Raw genomic sequence first — 21,232 nt, 5'->3', positions numbered from 1 at the left:
TTATGATTATATGTCACATGACGGAGAAGCGTGCCAAAAATAGCCAAGGACACAGAAGCCTACTAGAAACCCAATGCGTCTGTTCTTGATAACTCATGATCAGACCTTTAGTCATAATTTTGTAAAACGGAACTAATAAAAAACAGGATGTTAACATACTTACGTACTCTGGAAATGTCAAAACATTCCAAAGCACTGCATGCCCTCATTGAATAATGGCAGTTGAGCTTACACAAATAACCTCATTTTACTTAGTTTGATGAGAGGAGAGCCAACACAAAACAATATGAAATATGATATCTAATTTCTTTCCTCTGATAGCCTAATGAATTCACCTACCTCTAAATGCAAAAATCTATTTTACTGTATGTGGTTCCACTGATGTCTCTGACATGTTTCTCTGTTTATCTGAACTTATAACCCAAAACATTTCTATTTCGTCCCTCATGAATGTAGCTAGTCAAGCAAACATGATATAATAAGATATAATATGTATAGTATAAATAGCTGAATAGAGTGAGTAGCCTATAATCTGACTTATCTGACTTTGCTGACTGAAATATAAACATGGCAATATTAAAGCAGAAAAATAGCATTTTTCATTTGTGAGTAGGAGTAAATATATGCACTGTTGACCTCATGTGTGGGCATAATGAAATGAGCATCGTAAATCTCTGAAAAACAACATTTGCAACATTTTACTGTAAAAGGATCCTGCTACCCTCAATGTCCCCCCCCCCCAGAATGAAGGGATGCTGGGGATGCTTAGTGTAAAAATGAGAAAATGTTCTTTCTCACATAGATTTGGCGGACCCCCTGTAGTAACTCTGAGGACCCCCTAGGGGTCCCGGACCCCCTGTTGAAGACCCCTGAGAGAGAGAGAGAGAGAGAGAGAGAGAGAGAGAGAGAGAGAGAGAGAGAGAGAGAGAGAGAGAGAGAGAGAGAGAGAGAGAGAGAGAGAGAGAGAGAAGGGAGAGAGAGAGGTAGAAGGGAGAGAGAGAGAGAGAGAGAGGGGGGTAGAAGGGAGGGAGAGAGAGAGGAGGGTGGAGAGAGAAAGAGAAAGAGAGAGTGAGGGGGCAGTTTAATTTATACAGTCTGATGCATGTAGCGTCTGTGGGGGTATTCCAGTGAACCTGTACCACGTGGTTTACCGTTAGAGTTGCAGATGTAGTAGTGAGAGTCCACTGCTTCACTTCAGGAGAGAGAAGCCATAAGAGGCGCTGATCAGTTGGACTATAACAAGGCATCACTTTTTTTTTGCCTGTTGTTTGAAGGACTATTGGAACAAATGAGTGGAAGTACATTTATTAGCCTGTTTGTGGGTTTTCTCCTCGGTGCGACAGGTAGGCTGTTTAAAACATTTTGTCTATAATACATTCATTCATTTTCGGATTGTTTAATTTGTATTAGATTGCATAATATTATATCATATAGTATAATATAACTATTTTGTTGGTTTGTTTAAAAACCTATCGTCAACGAAACAACATCAACATCATAATAACAAAACGGGAAAATATACTAGTCTGTGCAGGCTACTTTAGAAGAAGATTATGTTTTCACAAGTATCCTATGCGTTTAGTAGCAACTTTTAGAATAATGTGTTGACCAGAAGAGGGCGGTATTGTAGTTAAAATGCGTAGATTTATTTGGTTTGTTTGTAGTAAAAGTGAACATTAAGGCTTTTTCGTTCACCTTCACAGTGGAAGAAGTAGGCCTATCATGCAGGGGGGGGGGGGGGGAGATGACATTGAAGTGACAATTTAAGGACATTTAAGACCTTTTTAATACCTCAAAAAGAAATAAAAGAAAAAGGCCATTGCTGCATCAAAAGTAATCAACAAACTATACTTTAAAATACTTTAAAAGAAGAGGGAAACATTGTGAAAATAGCTGATCTACAAGCTCACAACGCCTCGCAGTGTGAGCTTATAGATTGGCTATTTTCACAATATTCATCTGTGGAACTGCAGTCAAACTAAAATGTTATACCTCAACTCCTACTAGTGCTTGTCTGGTTGGGGGGGCCCCAGTTCAAATATGATTATTTTGGGGAGTCACGGCCTGAAAAGGTTGAGAACCCTGAACCACTGGTCTAACAGACAATGACAGTGTAAATACTTTGTTACAAGTCCTGCATACAGAATCTTACTTAAAGTAGCAAAAGTAAAACTAGGACTTCTCATATAATGCCCATATCAAAATACCCTATAGGTTAGGTATAAATTATTGGACTATAATTAATTGTTCATAATGTGATGATTAGGTCTACATAATTGTCACATCACAGGTTTACAGGTAACTATGTAATGACTCTTGCGTAGCTCAACCTATACAAAATAAACAATACTTCATTAGTTGATTTATCATTTGTATAATGAGTTAAATCTATTGCCTACCTAAAGCTATCAAATACATATGTGTATTTGCCTCTTAGAAAGGACTTTCTTTTCTTTTTTTAATACTCAAGTAAAGTAAAAGTACCTCACAATTGTACTTAAGTACGGTAGGCTACTTGAGTAAATACTGGTAATGATGTTACAGGCTACAGGCTGCCTGTTGTTGACACTGTCACAACTGGTCTAATGGATACATTAATTAAAACAAAATCTGTGCTGCTATGATTTGCATCTGACCATTTGGTGGAGTTATGTGGAGGCCAGACTTTCTCCATGCCCTCAAAATCACAATAGGGTTTATGAGATATGTTGTCTACACACAACATACCGGAGCAAAAAGGAAACATGAGGGGAAAAATATAAATGAAATACTCATTGATTATACTGTACTGTAGTGCATTGGTTCTCCAAGTGGGGTCCTGGGGGTCCCCAGCATCACAATCTTTTTAACCACTTCATCCATTTACATGTTGGTTATTCAAAAATAGCAGATCTACAAGCTCACAGCACGTCACTTCGTGCCACGCTGTGAGCTTGTAAAGTTTTTATATATATAATATAATATAATCTTTTTTCATTTATTTTGAAAAATATCGAAAGTGTTTGACACAAAACATTTCAATATATATCAATTTGGGGGTTGACATGAAAAAGTTTGAGAACTACTGCGTAGTGTACACACAAGTCTCAAGGTATATGGCTTGGACTCTTATGATATGTGTATGTGTATGTTTTATGTGTATGTTACTTTGTAAACTAGTTTGGTTTACATACATTGTTTGACTCAACTTTATCAAGATTGGCAATCCTTCTGTAAACAAAGCATATCAAATCAATAGCATGCATGTAGCCAACCATGTTCCTTCAATTTATTTTTAATATACTCAGGTTTCATCAAATTACATGGCCACTCTCGGCCTGAATTTTTTTTGTATTATTTACCTATTTGCTAACGGCTTATCACGTAATTGAAGGTATGCCCGTGATTGACATGTCCTCTATGGAAGCTCATTTCCACCAATGTTATGGAAAAAACAACTTTCAAAGACTGAAACAGTAAATTTCAGTACAAATGAGTAAAGATTAATTTATACTTTATTGTTCGACAGTGTTCCTCACACTTGAAAATCACGAATGTTCTGCGACCGACCGACACCATCGTACGACAAAGTATAAATTAAGCTTTTATGGTAATGCTGACTGCAAATACTAATAAGTCTTTATATTATCATTGGCTGTGTAGGTATACATGCATCCTGTCCTCTTGAGCTGAACCCTCCTAGTGTTGTGGTGAGATATGGAGCTTCTGTCTCAGTTAACTGCACCACCTCAGAAACAGCACATAACGGAATGGGTTGGGAGGCTACAAACGGAGGCACTGGCCAAATGGACGACGTCAACCTTGTTGTCTGGACTGTGGCAAATTTAACAGAATGGGATGCCAGTCCAATATGCTACATCAACATGATAGTTCCAGACGGACAATGTGAAAAGACACTGCCAGTCGTTCTTTATAGTAAGTCTCGATTGTATTGTCTTTGCGCAGCACAGAATGAGACTTATAGGCTTATATACCACAGTTTCACACTTTTTTTGTCTTACAGCCTTTCCAGACAACATTACCATCAGCTCAAATGCCGACTCTGCTGGTCCGATGTATGAGGGGGAGCAATATACCATCACATGTGGCATCCGTCACATAGCTCCTGTTCAAAACCTCACTGTGACGTGGTACAAGGATGATACCATACTCGACACACATTTTTTTCATGATCCCTCCAAGAAACCACAGACTGTGTTCGCTAATTTAACCATTAACGCCAGTAGAAGGTATGATGGAGCCCGTTTCAGATGTGAAGCTTTTTTGAACCTAGGACCAGAAGGACCTCAGCATCCTATCTCTTCAGAGGAGTATCCGATTGAGGTTCACTGTAAGTATATTACATTTTAAAACATTTTAGGAGCATGACTGAAGGGGTAGTGATGCAGTCATGCCCCAGAAAAAGAGGTGGTGTTTTGCTTCGTAATAACTTAGCTCTGACATTTGAACATCTTGAATTCAGTGTTTGGAAACAAGTCAGAGTCTGGATAAAGCTTACTCCATTAATAAATAACAAGAGATAACATTATTATGCCAGCAGCCAACCATGGTACATACTAACCCAGAACAAGTTGCTACTTCTGGGAATTGTTCAGTAATTATTCTTGGACCACACAGCTGTTATAAGACAAAACAATCATTTGCTGGTGGCACATAGAACCAGCAGAACCCCCCACCAGTCTAACTTGTGCTTTTTTTGTTTTCTTCTTTTCATGTAATACTTTTCTGCAAAGGAACGATCATTTTGAAATACTGTAATTTGTTGCAAAATGTTCCACTCTCTTTAGATGGACCAGACATAGACTGTTCTCACAATATCACAATATCGGAAGGTCAGAATTTGGAGCACCAGTGTTCTGTGACAGGAAATCCGTCTCCAACCATCGCATGGTTTAAAGATGGACATCGCATCGATCAGGCAGACGCTCTGTCGAGGCACAATGCAGGCCTCTACACCATTGAAGCTAAAGGCCGTATCAATACCAACAGAGCTCTGCATGTGTTAGTGATGTGTAAGTCGCATATTCAACCTTCACATACACCAGAGCCAATTTAAACCCTGAGATAACTTCATTACATTACAGCTGCAATCCGGTACTTATTTTGATGAATAAAATCCTATTTTAACCAATCTGTATGAGTATGTTAATACAATATAACTAGCACATCGGCATTGATTGGATGTGGTCCATGGAGAAATTTGTAAGGTAGGACACCTACTGGTTGACTAGTACAGTAGCACTGCCTGAAGGTAATAAGCCCAATATCTCCCCTGGCCAAAAAGGTATTGCCTCCTGAAAAAGCGGTAGAAATGTGATCTGCCATAAGGGAGACCAGGGTTCGAATCCCGGGTAGGGCATGACACTTACGGATTGCAGCTTTAACTGTACTCCAATCTGATGTTCATTGGGTGCTTCTCACTGTCCACTGAGATCCACTATCTAATGTTTTTAATCTTTTTTTTTATTGAATGCTTTCAGATGGACCAGAGATACATTGTCCCACTCCCAGCACCTACATTGGTGTTGAATATGCTCCTATCAACATCAACTGTAGTATTATTGGATACCCGTCACCTTCGATAACTTACGTCAAAGATGGGGAAGAAGTCGAGTCCCTCCCAGAGAACCTAACGAGACACGATGCAGGACTCTATACGATCACAGCTTCAAACGAATATTCAAATGTCAGTCACAACTTCAGGATTGATGTCTCATGTAAGTTATATCACTGAAAATCTCAAAATGTACTGATGAATAAATTGTGTGTGTGTGTGTGTGTGTGTGTGTGTGTGTGTGTGTGTGTGTGTGTGTGTGTGTGTGTGTGTGTGTGTGTGTGTGTGTGTGTGTGTGTGTGTGTGTGTGTGTGTGTGTGTGTGTGTGTGTGTGTGTGTGTGTGTGTCATATTTGTCATATTCCTCATATGACAAAGTATAGGGCTTAGTTAACCTTGTAGTGGTTAACATTGTATATTAATATTTCAACTTTTTATGTTTTTTCGTAAATGAATGCCCTACTTCGTCATACTACAGTCAGTACAGTGTCACACTGCAATGCGTTGTAGAGCAGCTATTTTTGCCACTTTCACTTTTAAGTGAAAGTGTTTAAGTGTGTCTGTGGGTTTATTTATAATAATTGAACAAAGTAATATTGAACAGTATTAACAAGAGCTTGTGACTATTGTGACTAAATAATAACTACATTGGATCCAGTAGAACGCAGGTTATTTTTTTCCATTTTCTGCAAGTGACAGTTTTGGACATACAAGGTTTCCACCTGACAGTGACGATATGACATTTTATTTTAGATCTAACCTGTCATGTATCATGTACCTCCAGATCCACCATCAGAAATATCAGTTGAGCTTGAGGACGCTGAAATTGACGTTGGTTCTTCTGTGGGGCTGAAGTGCGTCTCCACCAGCTACCCACGGCCTGAATACTCCTGGATTTATTTCCAGGCTGCCAATGTGGATGTGAGAAATGAAGATGGTGTGTCCATTCTCCACATCCACAATGCCACTGCCAACAACATGGGGTCCTACACTTGCAATGCCTGGAACAACAGAGGAAACGTCTCTAGAACAGCCAGAGTCACAGTTAAAGGTAAGGTCAATTGTGTGTAGACTACAGTACTGGTTGTCACTGTGTGGGCCCCTCCTGGGCTCCTGGGGGAGGGGGGGGGGGGCAGGGGGTCTCCAGCTAAATGATTGTTTGTTACAAGATAGGCCCATGGATCTGCCTAACTCCGAGAGTATACAAATGGAACCAAATGAACCCGTGATATAGGTCTATTTTGTGCCATTTGTACAGTCTCTGATTTAAATTAACACAGTGTAGATTGGGGTCTCAGTCCTGTCCCAGAGATTAGCTGGGGGTCCTTGAAATTAGAAAGGTTGTGAATCACTGGGTTACAGTAGGCGCCATGGGATGGGATACACATTCTGATTTTACGCCACAATGTGTATTTTGTGGCATCTGATATATACAGGCCTAATTAAGAATATCACCTAAGCCTATTGTTTTCATAAACTAAAACAAAATTAGAATTTATGGTTGACAGTTTCCCCCCCGTTAAGATTTGTATTAAACTTGATCAAACCATCATTCTAAGAGCACCACTAACATGGAAAACTGCGTAGGCTACTGTAACAGGCTTTTACATTTATAGATATAGGCGGTCTAGTAGTTTAGTGGGGGAGGGTTGTTTCCTTCCTTCCTCTCCTATGATGTTTAGCTGGAAGTCGTGTAGACTCAGCAGCACGACCAGTGTTGCCATGTCCGCTTATTATAAGCAACTCTTGGGCTTCTTTTCCTGCAAAGTTGTTTGTTAAATATTGGTCGTTGCGGGTTGCGTTTTCTTTTGGGCTTGTTTCCAAAGTGTAGTTGCTTATTTGGGCTTGTTTCCTAATGTTGTTTAAACCTGTGGTTCTCAGACATTTTTCAAGTCAAAGACCTCCAAATTAATAGTCTGCGCACCCCCATCTGAAAATATTTTATGTCAGGGACCCCCATAGAACATGTGTGTCGTTAAAATGTTTTTAAAATATTCCAAATGTTTCACATTTTCTTCAAGATTTCTTTCTTTAAATTAGCAGATCTACAAGCGCACAACGCGATAGCTTGTAGATCGGCTATTTTCAAATAGCCCATGTATTTTTTGTTTTGTTTTAAAGGGGCTTGTTTTCATAGACTTGGTTGCTTGTTTCTCTCGCGAAACCTGGCAACACTTCCAGTAGCTCCCTGCTTCCCAAGGCAAAGAGCTGTGCGCCCAGCACTCACTCTGTGACTCATAAGCAAAGGAAAACTTAAAAGTTAAAGCGGAACATAACGGGAGGGGGCGACAGCTTTTCAACGCGTCGGAAAACCTCTTCTTCTAAATGGAGGATTTGCACTCTGTGGCTTTTCTCTCAGTCGTTTTTATCATGGAGTTACTGTCGCTTTCTAACGGGTCTGAAACAAGTAAGTAAAAGTAAGCCAATTATACAGAGATCTAGACGTCACACGTTTCCCTTGTTTTGGTTGAAAAGCCATTAGGTAGACACCATATGTAACAGTGTCGCGTGTCGAAAACAGACAATCTACAATTTCACAACAGCTGTGAGTGCAGAGCTTGTAGATCGGCTGTTTTACGGCGCGCGCGACACTGGCATAATAAATAACCTAAAAGGAGAAAGTCTTTGTTTTAGACGCAACGAGCGCGTGCTCGCGCACTCACTGCGCGTGCATACATAACCATTCAGACGGGCAATATAGCTGCTGTGAATGGAAAACGTTCATAATTGTTGAAATTAGCAGTGGGGGGAAAAGTATTCACATTTCTTACTTAAGTAAAAGTATCAATACTGCAATGTAGAAATACTCTGTTACAAGTTAAAGGTCGGAATTCAAAATGTACTTGAGTAAAAAGTACGAAAGTATTGGTATCACAATGTACTTAAAGTACCAAAAGTAGAAATTACTCTTCATGCAGAATGTCCCATGTGTATAAAATGTATACAAAATAGCAAAAATGTATATAGGGCTGAAGTGGGTAATGTTTTGTGATGATAATCAAAATCTACAAAGTAACTAGTAACTAAAGCTTACTAGTTACTTTGTACACTCTCAGAGTTACAGACCCTTATGGGTCTGTAACTCTGAGAGTGTACAAATGGAACCAAATGGACCCTAACGGGTCCATTTGGTTCCATTGGTACACTCTCATAGTTAAATTGACATAGATTTTACAATATAAATTGCGGTCCAAGTGATAGAAATGCCATTAAATGGGGGTCTGTAGCCTAATACAAGTCAAACTGGGGGTCCAAGAAATTAAAATGCTTGAAAATCACAGCTATAGAGCTGTAAAAATCCACCTCTTATGGGGGTCCTTGGCATATCTTTTCAAATGGGGGTCCGCGGGATAATAAGTGTCAATTTGGGGGTCCTTGACATGAAAAAGTTTGAGAACCACTGAGGTATGGTCTTCACAAGGGCTGGAGCCTGGAGGGAAATAGCGCCATTAAGGCTAGGTCTGATAAAGTTGGCATCAAGCAGCTCAAGCGCCCACTTTCATGATATGTGTGTGTGTGTGTGTGTGTGTGTGTGTGTGTGTGTGTGTGTGTGTGTGTGTGTGCACACCGTGCATGTGGGGTGGGGGTATCCTTCCTGATCCTGAGCCCTTTCCTGTATTTTTAGTCTACCGACTCTGAGTCACAGCCATTGTTTTTTCAGTGACTTAACCATTGTATCTCAGCATTGAACATGGGAGTGTTACGTAGGCATGCAAATAGAGAGAATGGGGGGGGGGGGGGGGGGATAAAGGAATGCAATGACAGTTTCCGCCTCACTTTCAATTCCACAGGTGTGACACCCGAATGCCCCGTCAAAATAACACCAGAAAGGCTGGTGGTACAGTATCGAGGCAGTGGGGTCGCAACATGCAGCTCCAGTGCCGATAGATCCAGTTCCAAAGAAATATACTGGAAGGTTCCTCAAGAGACCGCCAAAGGAACCACCTCAACCCAGTGGTCTGTGGACATCCATGAAGATTGGGACCCAAGGCCTGTTTGTGTCGCAAAGTTTGACGGAAAGGGAGAATGCGAGAAACCTCTTGACTTTACTATGTATAGTAAGTATTTAATTATTAGTATTAAGCAGTGGTGTAAAGAAACTAAGTACATTTACTCAAGTACTGTACTTAAGTACAAATTTGAGATGGAGTGACTGGAGTATTTCCAATTGTCTATACTTTTACTTCTACTCCACTACATCTCAGAGACAAATATTGTACTTTTATTCCACTACAATTATTTGAAAACTTTAGTTACTCGTTACTTTGCAGATCTAAATTATTACATTATTAAACATACATTAACCACTTTAGCCCTATTTTATACCTAGGCTATTTGAAAATAGGTCACAACGTGTCGCATCGCGACACGTTGTGAGCTTGTAGATCTGCTATTTTCAAACATTTTAGTACTTTTACTTTTGGTACTTTAAGTACATTTTGATACCAATACTTTTGTACCCTTTACTCAAGTAAATTGTGAATTCCGGACTTTTACTTTACTTCTACATTGCAGTATTGATACTTTTTCCAACACTGATTTCAACTATTCTGATTTGATTGACATTGTTACACATTTCCTCCCAAGAATCCCCAGACAGCGTTTCCATCCACGTTGTGAATCAAACTGGACCGCTGGTTGAGGGGACGTCGTACCAACTGCGATGTGACATCGTCAACGTTGCACCTGTACAGAAACTCACCGTGCGGTGGCATCCCCTCAGAACCTTCACAAAGTCACACGGCAATGTCACCGCAACAAGGACACCGTATGACATGTCGTCCACAAGGGCACCGTACAACGTGTCGTCCACCATCAGCATCACTCTGGACAGAAGTCACAATGGAGCCGAGTTCAGATGTGAGGCTCATTTGGATCTGGGACAAGAAGGACCACAGACTCCTCCTACCATGGCTTCCAGTCCCCTAAACATCACCGTCTACTGTGAGAGCAATAGTACTCTGTGTGTGTGCGTGTGTGTGTGTGTGTGTGTGTGCGCGTGCGTGCGTGTGTGTCAGTCTGTTTTGGAAGAGGAATTTAACCCATTAAGACCTGAGGTTCTAAATCCTAACAGTTTTTCAAAAATAATGTAAAAAATATTTTTTCACGATTTTTCAAAAATAGCAGATATACAAGCTCATAGCGCGGCACCGCTATGATGGCTTGTAGCCAAATTTCTTTGGCTATTCACGAATAGCCAAAGAAATCTAAAGTGACACCGATGCGTTCCAGGTCTTAATGGCTTAAAGTACCACTGTACTTTAGCTGTGACTGATTGTGGTGCTTTTGGGCAGTCCACACTCTATTTATAGACTAAAATTAACTCTATTAGGATGTAAAAGTGGAGACCAATGAAAAGTGTGTCCGTTAAACATGTATTACTGTTTTATTATATTATATTATCGCTAAATGAAGACAAATTATGTTGTTATGTATATTATGTTAATGTTCAGGAGACTTGCTGATGTTCACAAATACTGTTTGAGATGGCATAGTCCAATACTTTTTGAAAAAAGGTCCTTTTGCACACCCACTGGGAAGACAGGTGCCTATAGGAGCAGGCAGCCAATGCTTAAGACAGTAAAAAAATGGAGATCCTGCACACTGTCTTCACTTTTGCGAGTACAACGTTCCGGTCCAATTGACCTTCATCAGGTATCTGGGTCAAATAAGCAACAGACATATCATGTATATGGAAGCACTCAGAGAGGTGAGGTACAATCAGGGAACCACGCAATCTGTTACCATGGAGAAAGGACGCCCCGTACAGGTAGTGAAGGTGGTATTTTTCAAATCCATAGTAAATGTAAAAAAAAACATGACAAAAATACATTTTAGTAGTCAGTGAAGAAGAGATTAAAAATACACTGAGAAATGTTACATTTAAATGGATAAGGGTAAGGTATACTGAGGCACAGCAGAAAACACTTCAAAATCTAAGTGCTAGATGAAGGAGGCATACCTTACCCATATCCGTTTATATACATTTAACATTTCTCAATGTATTTCTATCTCTTATTCACTGACTACTAATATGTTTACATTTACTATGGATTTGAAAAGTACCACCGTTACTACCTGTATGGGGCGTCCGTTCTCCATGGTAACAGATTGGCGTGGTTCCCTGATTGGACCTCGCCTCTCTGAGTGCTTCCATATATATATATATATATGTTGCTTATTTGACCCAGATATCTGATGAAGGTCAGTTGGACCGAAACAATGTACTCGCAATAAAATACTTTTTTGCTGTAAGTAAAGACAGTGTGCGGGGTATAATTTTTTTTTCATTGTCTGATACGCAAAAGTACATGGTATACTAACCATGTATTATCACGTAACAGCAAAAGTATTGCACAATATTGTCATGTACAGATCATGTAAAACCTTTCTGCCTATAGACAAGAAGAAATATCACGAAGAGAAAGAAAATCTGCCCAGTTCCACACACCTCATTTTTATCTGTGTGCCTCTGTCTTCGCAGATGAACCCACAATCAACACCACAAAACTTCCAAAGAGGATACCAGTGTTCAGAGGTTATCCCGTGGACCTTGTCTGCGAGGCCGATGGTCACCCGCCACCAAAGATCCAGTGGTTCCACGGCCCAGTGCTCCGTATGACTGGAGGCAACCTCACCGTGTCTGAAGCTGGTCGCTACACCTGCACTGCCACTAATAATGTTACTTCCAACGCCGTTGAGGTGGACGTGATTTTAAAAGGTAACAGAATATTTTAATTACATATTATTATATCAGTTGCATGAAATTATAGATGGAAAGTAAATAAGATTATTAGGAAAACTGGATCTCTGGCACACTGTTTGAAGCTAGAAAGTGTACATAGTTGAGTTGTGTGGCTTATTGCCTTATCGGACGTACGTAACACAAAAACATAAAATGCCACATTGAGTGTAGAAAAAACAGCAATAATAGAGTTAAGTTAGAGAGAGACTTACAGGTTTATTGTTAGTTCCACTGTGTAGCTGCGTGGGTCCGCTAGTGTCATATGACGTGAATATCGTCTCAGGCTCATGTCAGTGGGGACATCTGTGTGCATCCCAGATATTATGACAGCGTCGTACTTTATGTACGGACAAGCCTGGGTTTGAGGAGAGGTTGAGTGAGGAGATCTGTCGCCATGCCCACTGTATTATGCTATTGAGAGTAAAGGACTTGAACTTGAAGTGATGTTCATCAGCAGGTTTGTTCAACAGTATACTGTAGCAAACCCTGAAAAATACTTCTAGAAACTTGCTGAAGGAATTCTTTAGCATTAGAGGATAACAGGAATGCACCACAATATGCATAACAATAGACCTCTTCTCACAATGGCCTCTTGCAATGGCCAATGCATTCTCATTCCCAAGTCGTCAGTATGTTGACGCTTGGTGAAGGCACCTTTCATATCCGTTGCTGACATCAATATGGTATACGAAAGTGGTACCTTTCCCGTACCATATAGTTGTAGACGGATCATAATTGATTCCAACCCCCTATCTGTATGCAATTAGAATGGCGCTAAGTCAACAGAATTGGACATCGCACCACTCAGCGCAGAGTTGCAGACACTCACTTGGCACGGGCACTCGTTCGGCTGGTGCCTTGCTCGGGCGTGCCTCACAGGGCTCAAGTCCGCTTCTGATGCCACACCTTTCTTGTTATAAACTTGTTTTGAATGTGTTTTTAATGGCAACATTGCCTTTTCTCTTTCGTGTCCATATCAGTATTTGACGAGTTGGGAGTGAGAATGTGTTGCCATGGCACAAGTCCTTCAGTTATCTGGAAGATTATTAGATTGTGCCTTGTATTAAGTGCAGCCTGTGTTACTCTTGCACTTTGACACATGTGCATCTGCAGACACAAAATTGTCGTAAAATCACAACTATATGGTGTCCGCTGTCCATGGACCCTCGCACGTGGATGTAGAAAGTATAATCAGGCCTTTAAACTGTGCTTTAATATATCACTTTATTAACCTTGCCAGTGTCATACTTTTCATAATCATTTACACATCTTGCTTCTTACCATTGCCATATTTTCCTTTTCTTTTGAAACGCTTCATCTGGGTTACTACCAAATACTCAATAGATTCATAATGAGCTCTCAAAATTCTCCCAATGGTTTTCATCAGTTACTCTGTGCTCCTTCGTCCCTGTTCTATATGGCCTGGTAACTAGTTAGAAATTGTATAATCCCTCAGCCTCACCACTAGTCTCTTAATTACATGTTTCATAGTTGCATCCTTATGGCACATGTTTGATGGTGTCAGAAATTGAGGCGTTTCTACGTGAACAATTCTACTTGGCCTGTTAGCATATTAATGGGGTGTTGGTGTGTTTCTGTGTTTCTGTCTCTTTTATCACAGAGGACTACCTGCCCCTCATAGCAGGCTTTGTGGCCGTCACTGTAGTGGTGATCTCTGTCATCTTCGTCTTCATCTACTCAATCTACTACAAGAACACCAAGACGCGAAGCTACAGTCTCAAAAAACCCAAACTGAGCACCCAGAATGGCAACGTAGCTCATAACGGCTTGGACATGCAACTCCCCATCCCCATGACCAAACTCCCTTAGCCTCACATCCGTTTCTACCACAAGATGGATGGATATGACTGCTTTGAATGCAGGACCCCTCGAACACTTAAGTAGTCGAGGGGATGAATACCACTCATGCTGTGTTCACATGGATTCAGGCAGACGGTAGATGGCAAACAGTATATCATTGTACTGGGGAGAGAGCAGACTGTAAAATTAGGTGACGCTGGTAGAAACTTCCGGCAAAGGTAATGGTAGACGGCATTGCGGTCCAAAGTTAAAATATTTTAACTTTTTTTCTGTGCTCAGCGGCAGAATTTATAACTGGATGTTAAGTAGCTCTCTTACACAAGGAGAAAACATGGGCAAACGGGACAACAAGAACCTAATATTTGCATTTGACTGATGGGTGTCCTGAAATCGATGTCCATTTTCTGGAGATGTGGAGCAATCAGATGGAGCAAGTGGCATGACGTCAGCCATGACGTATGCCTGAAACCTGACTTCACTTCCTGGATGAGCTGATGAAATTCACCATATGTTGTGCTCTTGCAGAATGGGATGCACCCATATGTGCTTTTTTTCTGTCCCTTTTTTTTTACACAAACACACGGTTACACAAAGTAGTTCTCCTTCACTATCCATGTTGGAAATTAATCATGACCTTATGTTTTGGAGGTAATATTAACACATTGATTGCCTAGATCAAGTTAACTCGATTTTAGAATCCATCGCTTGCTTGCCTAGATCGAGTTAACTCGATTTTAGCAACATTTTTTTTAATTTTTTTTTTTTTTTTTTTTGACCCAAAGACCAAGGAGATATGATTTTTCGAAAATCTAGACTCCCATCCACTTCCTTGTTAACTTAAAACTTAAAAAGTACTTCTTTTTTTTCAATGAAAAATCTCTTGGCATAAAACTGCAAAAAATCTGGCAGTGAATGTGTTAAGAGAACCCTGCATTTTTTATACAGTATACACATACCGTATCACAAAATAATTGTATTTAAAAATCCTCACCATAGCAACATATCATGTGTGTTTGGATTTGCCATCCTGCCATTCCGTTGGACTGTTAGTTTTTTCTGTGACGTCCAAATGGTAGACGACACGTCCATGTGTCTCTACGTCTGCCTGAATCCATGTGAATCAGCTGGCAGACTCAGGACTAGATACATAACCATCTGGAAGTCTCCCTGATCCCTGTCAAACCTCCCATAGTTCATGCACTTTGTTGGCCTTACATACAAGTTTCTCTCTATGAAGTCTGTATAAGATAACGTTTCACCAAGGCGATCCACTCTCTCCATTCCGATTTGGAAAACATGAATATGAAGTTCAGTAGTTGCAACTTGGAATGTTGGGTTAAGTGTACTACTGAAGTATAGCTAACTGCATTTACTGGGAAGTGGGGGTAAAGTGGTGAAACGATATGATGTAAAGCAGTAAGCATTACATCATAAAGTCAAGTCTTATGACATGTCAGAGAAACTGTTATGCTCTGTTTGAAAGGCACAAAGGGCTCATGATGCTATTATGTATGTTTGTTTTCTTTGTTTATAATGATTTGATCTCAGATTGATGTTGGGTTCTGACCCTCCAATCCTGACACTGTAATGTGATGTTTGTATAAACAGTAATTACTTTCAAAATCGTAGCACAGAGCTGAAAGTGATGTTGTGAGGTTTTGGAATAGTGTTGACAAACCTCCACTAACACGAGAATGCACTGTTTCTCTTTCATCCCTTACTTGCTTCCTTTAATGTGTGACATTGATCATTTGAAAGAGCATGCCAGCTGTGGCCCGATCTGTGAACATTTGTGCCTGCACATGCCAAGTCCACTGAGTTTCTCACCCTCTTTGTAACTAGCCTACCCATTCTGCACTCATTCTGCACTCACTCTGCACTACTATGAGTTTGTGGCTTCACTGTTTTACTGTCTTATACTGTAGTTATACCGAGTGTAAAGCCCAATTTATACTTAGCCTTCTGTCAGCGTTGCACACTGAAAATAGCAGATAAGGTTGTGATGCGTTGTGAACTTGTAGATCTGCTATTTTTGCGATGTAATGCGTCGTGAGCTTGTAGCTCTGCAATTTCCGTATAGATTAAGTATTAGGGTCAGGGGTTATGAGACATACATGTGTTTGAACTATATGATCCAAATTAGTAACTACAGGCATGTTTCTTCATGCATAATGGAATATCGAACAAATATAATGTTTGTACAGTCATATCAATATCTTATGCAGATGTTTATGTATATCATATTTATTTTTGGAGACAAATAATACAACACTGTAGAGTGGAAATTGGACTGCAAGGAGGGATTTGATGCAATGAAAGAGTGATGAGAAATTTGATTATTTCAAATAAATGGGATGGATAAGTTGTAAGTATTAAAGCCCTACCTCTAAGTGTAAAATATGATCTTTGGAGGTAGCCCCTTGTGAATACTGCTGTAAAATATTTTTTCACAATTTGGTGTAAAACTATGTTATTATTAAAAATGTTGTTTTTATAAAATGTCATTACTGTGTTACTATATAGATATGAATACTGTTGATTGATTGATAAAATACTTTAGACAAACAATTAAGGTACAGTCAGACATTTGAGCTAAAAGGATAACACAAAAAAGTTCTGCGGATTTGTTTTCATTGTGGTCCTATGTATTACTATCAGTCTGGACAATACGTAAATAAGTAAAGAGGCACCAAGTCATACAAAATGTCCTAGGTTATCAATATGCTTATATGAATAACTTTGACACATCTCTGAGTGTTTTATTAGATATTTCATGAACATTTTTATCTATAAGAACTAGGCTTATATCAACAATGTTTAGAAATATCATCGTCATCATCAGTCCCATAGGCCAGTGGTTCTCAAACTGTTGGTTGGGACCCAGGGGGGGTCCCCAAATGTTTTTTTAGGGTCCCCAGATGATTTGCTTCATGTGCAACAATCAACAGTAAACATACAGTGTAAGTGTATACAGGGAATCTGCACATTTCTAAAGGGACAATTTTAAGGATTTAAGACCTTTTTAATACTTAAAAAAACTAAACTTAAATAAGACCATTACTGCGTTTTTTTTATATAACAAAAGAAAGAGACAAACATTTTGAAAATAGCCGATATACATGCGCGTTGTGCGCATGTAGATCAGCTATCTTCACAATTTTTATCTGTGGAACCGAGTTATTTATTTATTGATTAAAATGCATACACATGAACATTTGGGTATTTAGTTAAAAGGAAAAAACAAAAAATAAAAACGAAGCTTATGGCCTAATTTCCAAAGTTTGAGGTACTGTACCAAGTGCACCAAGTGCACAACATGTTACACATGGTACTTTCCACACTGTCTAGACAGGAACGGTGGTCTGCTGGTGGTATATCACACCTCACATTTTTCTTCTCACACAGTTCAATGCACACAGTGTAGCCTACCTTAAAACAAAAGAAACATCACTTAAGTAAAATGACATTTAATTGAAACTTTTTTTAAATATATATTTTTTATTTCAAACTAAATGCAATGCCTCAGCTCCTACAATTCCAAGTGCTTGTCAGGGTGGGGGGTCACATGGCCTGAAAAGGTTGAGAACCACTGCCTTTATAGGCTACTCATGAATTTGGAATTAGGGAAAGGCTGAATCCCCTCCACTACACTTTCACTGTCAAGTCAATGATATTCCACCATTATCACATTCCTAAAGTAAAATATGACGTTTATAGTAGCTATACATTTTTTTGGGACATGATCTTCAGGAATGTAATGGAATTTGTTGAAAACAATTTCATATTATAGATTTTTCAAAAGAGGATTATTATTGATTTATTTACTTTTTGTTCTGGTGGATTTCACCATGCCTTAATTCCAAATTCCTACAGTAAAAGACTCTCACAGAGTGTATTATTGCATGAAGGCCTGCAGGGACGTGGTCTTCATAAATGTAATGGGATTTGCTGAAAACAATTAAATACATATAGCCTAGTTATCTCATGCTATTTTTAAACAGTGGACTAGGCCAGTGGTTCTCAGCCTTTCCAGTCCGTGACCCCTCAAAATAATCATATTTGAACTGGGGACCCCCACCCTGATAAGCACTTGGTATGCAGGAGTTGAGGCATTACATTTTCAGATCCAGATAAATGTTGTGAAAATAGCCAATCTACAAGCTCACAACGGCTCGCTTTGCTAGGCATTGTGAGCTTGTAGATCGGCTATTTTCACAATGTTTGCCTCTTTCTTATATCATTTGACAATTTTTGCCAATTTGACCAGTTTTTATAGTTTATAGTTTTTATAGTTAGTTTTTTTATGATTACATTTGATCCAGTAATGGTATTTTTCTTTTCGTTCTTTTTTATTTTATTTTTTAATTTAGGTATTCAAAGGGTCTTAAAAGTCACTTCACTGTCATCTGGGGACCCCCCAAAGAATCATGTGGGGATCAGCCTGGGGGTCCCGACCCACAGGTTGAGAACCACTGGAATGAGTGGGTGTTGGTGTGTTGTCTTGAAAACATCCTCCTCCTACTTTTATGGACATGAGACATGACACCTTTGGGATCTCCCCCTCCCATCACCATACGGAAGAGATTTGCGATAACGGTTGGTTGACGAGACGAGGACGAGGCGTATAGTAGCCTAATAGTTCTGTTCTCTGACTCCGGGACCGTTTACTTGAAATTTACTGGGAAACTATTGCACTGACAACATGTGGAAAACGACGGGCATATTTATGTTAATCGGAATAATTGCATTTGCAGGTAGGCTAAACGTTACAACAACGTCTTGTTTTCACACGATGAACAAAAGAATAACTCAAAACTCTCAAACTTGAATGGAGCAGATTGGCGTTTTAAAGAACATGTTCTTTCTTTCAAGTCATAACACAGGCCAGCGCATGGATGTTGTTGAAATAGCCTGTTTTATGTAGCTATATAGCTACTAATCGCATGGTCTAACTTATTATTTAAAGTTTAGTCCGTATAAGTTTTCCTCTTGGCTATTCAATAAAAACAAAGAAACAAAAACATTTCAAATCCAAATCAGATGGATGCTAACTGACATCGTCAAATGGAAGAAGCTTGCGAGAGATTTCCGGAGGGAGGGGGGTTTACCAGGCTAGATGGATGCTGGATCCAGAATTATTCTTGTTCCTTTCCAGACTTTTCTGATTGATTGATTGATTGAGTGATTGAATACTTTATTAGCAGTTTGCAAAAGTTAAGTAAAGTTCAATACACAAAAGTTAAGTACAGTTCAATACATGTCTTGCATACATACTATGCAAAACATCATAAAAACAGTATGTAGGCTACAGTAAACAGTTCGAGGGGATTGGGTGGGAACTTGAAGTGAATTTGAAACTGAAAGTGGAGATTTTGTGGTTATTGCCAACAATGAATGAGGGTGGGGAACAGGAATAACGCCCTTTAACGTATAGCCAGCGGTCAAATCATGGTGATTTTTTTTACTGGCAGGACGGCATTTTAATGACGTCACGCACGGCACACGCACACTGCGCGCACTTTATTTTACCTTAAATTAGGAAACATGTTTGTATAGGAAATGTTTTTTAGCTTAGTTTTAGTCTTTTTAAACTAATACAAATTCAAGCAATGCCATAGAGCTGAAACTAAAAGTTTGCTTTGAAGGAGTATCTTTCTCTTCTTCGACGGTGGCTGAGGCATTGTTGCGTGCAGATAGGATACTGGCAGCAGTTCTACAGAAGCCAACATGCTGTGTACCGGCTCTGCGTGTAGCCTATACTATAGATACGAGGTGTGAGGAATCTGAGGATACATTTTCACACTCACTTGTAAACCTGTTATGCAAAGTAGCCATTTGGGTACTTTGCATGCGCGTGTGTGCACGCGCGTGTACTGTACCGTTGAGCGTGTAGACCGTAGACAAACCGTCTGGTCACCCTGAACTAGTCTGAACTAGTCTGTTTGATGGAAAGCTACCTGGGGACATTGACGATCACACACTACACAGACGAGGAAATGCGTCACCACAAAACCATTGCGCGCAACGCACCGCTCGAGTCGACATAGCCCTAAAACACGACAGTCATGGTGCCATGTCCCCCCGGTTTATCGCGGTGTTCTATTTTTTTCATCCGATCATCAGCGTGCAATACACCTCCCAACCATTAGTGTCGCATGGTTGAAAGCAATGGAGAACATTTGGAGAAAATGGCCGGCGATCGGATTAAATTGCTTTTTATTGTACAATACGGGAGATACGGGTACTTATCGCGGTCCGGGTCGCCTTGTAACATCCGTGGCTCGGGGGTAAGCACTTTAAATTTGAAATCTGAACGTTTGTGTACATGTGAGAGTTGGCAATGTAAAAAAAATCACACCCTGTGTGAAGGTAGCGGCGCCTTTGATACATTTTGTCATCGATATGTGTTTATAATGTGTTTATAGCCACGTGTCACGTGAAGCTTGACCAATCACTTTGTTGACGGGTCTGACCAATCAGAGCGTTGACGGGTCTGACCAATCAGAGCGTTGACGGGTCTGACCAATCAGAGCGTTGACGGTGAACACGGACAAAGTCAGGTATAGAGCAGGATCCGCTCTATACCTAAAGGTATAGAGCAGGAACCGCTCTATACCTAAAGGTATAGAGCGGCTAGCGCCGCTAAAAATAGAACACCGCGATAAACCGGGGGGACATGGCACCATGACGCTTGTATACAAGCGTGACGCTTGTACTTGTATATACGCTTGTATATACAAGCATGACGCTTGTATACACAAGTGCTTGTATACGCTTGTATATACAAGCATGAGCATGACGCTTGTATACAAGCGTCATGTGAACCATGGCTAGAGTCGACACAGCTGCTGTTAACAAGACAAGAGAGCCAAGCAGGTGCGGGACGTAGCTCTGGCAGCCAATCAGCCATAATAATAATCCGCGCGTTTGCCAAGACGTTTCTGAAGTATCTTGTCTGTGCGTGCCATTAGAGATGAGTCAGTGTCATCGTAGAGTCAGAACATAAATGATGTTCCCTATTGTTTATTTATGTTACACAATCAAGCAATCCAGCTTGATGACGCCATTCAAAGTAATAGAGTGACAGAAAATAACATATGTGAGAGCACCCTG

General features: G+C 40.0%; 1 protein-coding gene across 1 annotated transcript in view; it reads left to right on the top strand.

Annotated features, from left to right (window-relative positions):
• The first annotated feature begins 3,740 nt into the window (after positions 1 to 3,740).
• LOC311054726 (hemicentin-1-like) overlaps positions 3,741 to 21,232 on the top strand; it is a 28,942-nt gene continuing 11,450 nt past the window's right edge. Inside the window, exons 1-8 of the mRNA XM_084070732.1 lie at positions 3,741 to 3,915; positions 4,004 to 4,330; positions 4,788 to 5,012; positions 5,481 to 5,717; positions 6,338 to 6,604; positions 9,345 to 9,611; positions 10,141 to 10,497; positions 12,038 to 12,274. Coding sequence (XP_083926858.1) covers positions 3,750 to 3,915; positions 4,004 to 4,330; positions 4,788 to 5,012; positions 5,481 to 5,717; positions 6,338 to 6,604; positions 9,345 to 9,611; positions 10,141 to 10,497; positions 12,038 to 12,274 — 2,083 coding nt within the window. The 5' untranslated portion in view covers positions 3,741 to 3,749. The remainder of the gene's footprint in view (positions 3,916 to 4,003; positions 4,331 to 4,787; positions 5,013 to 5,480; positions 5,718 to 6,337; positions 6,605 to 9,344; positions 9,612 to 10,140; positions 10,498 to 12,037; positions 12,275 to 21,232) is intronic.

This window comes from Gymnoscopelus microlampas (assembly GCF_963454915.1).
Source record: "Gymnoscopelus microlampas genome assembly, chromosome: 11".
Classification (NCBI taxonomy): domain Eukaryota; kingdom Metazoa; phylum Chordata; class Actinopteri; order Myctophiformes; family Myctophidae; genus Gymnoscopelus; species Gymnoscopelus microlampas.
The sequence above is the reverse complement of the archived record's forward strand: the minus strand, read 5'-3'. Positions and strand labels throughout refer to the sequence as shown.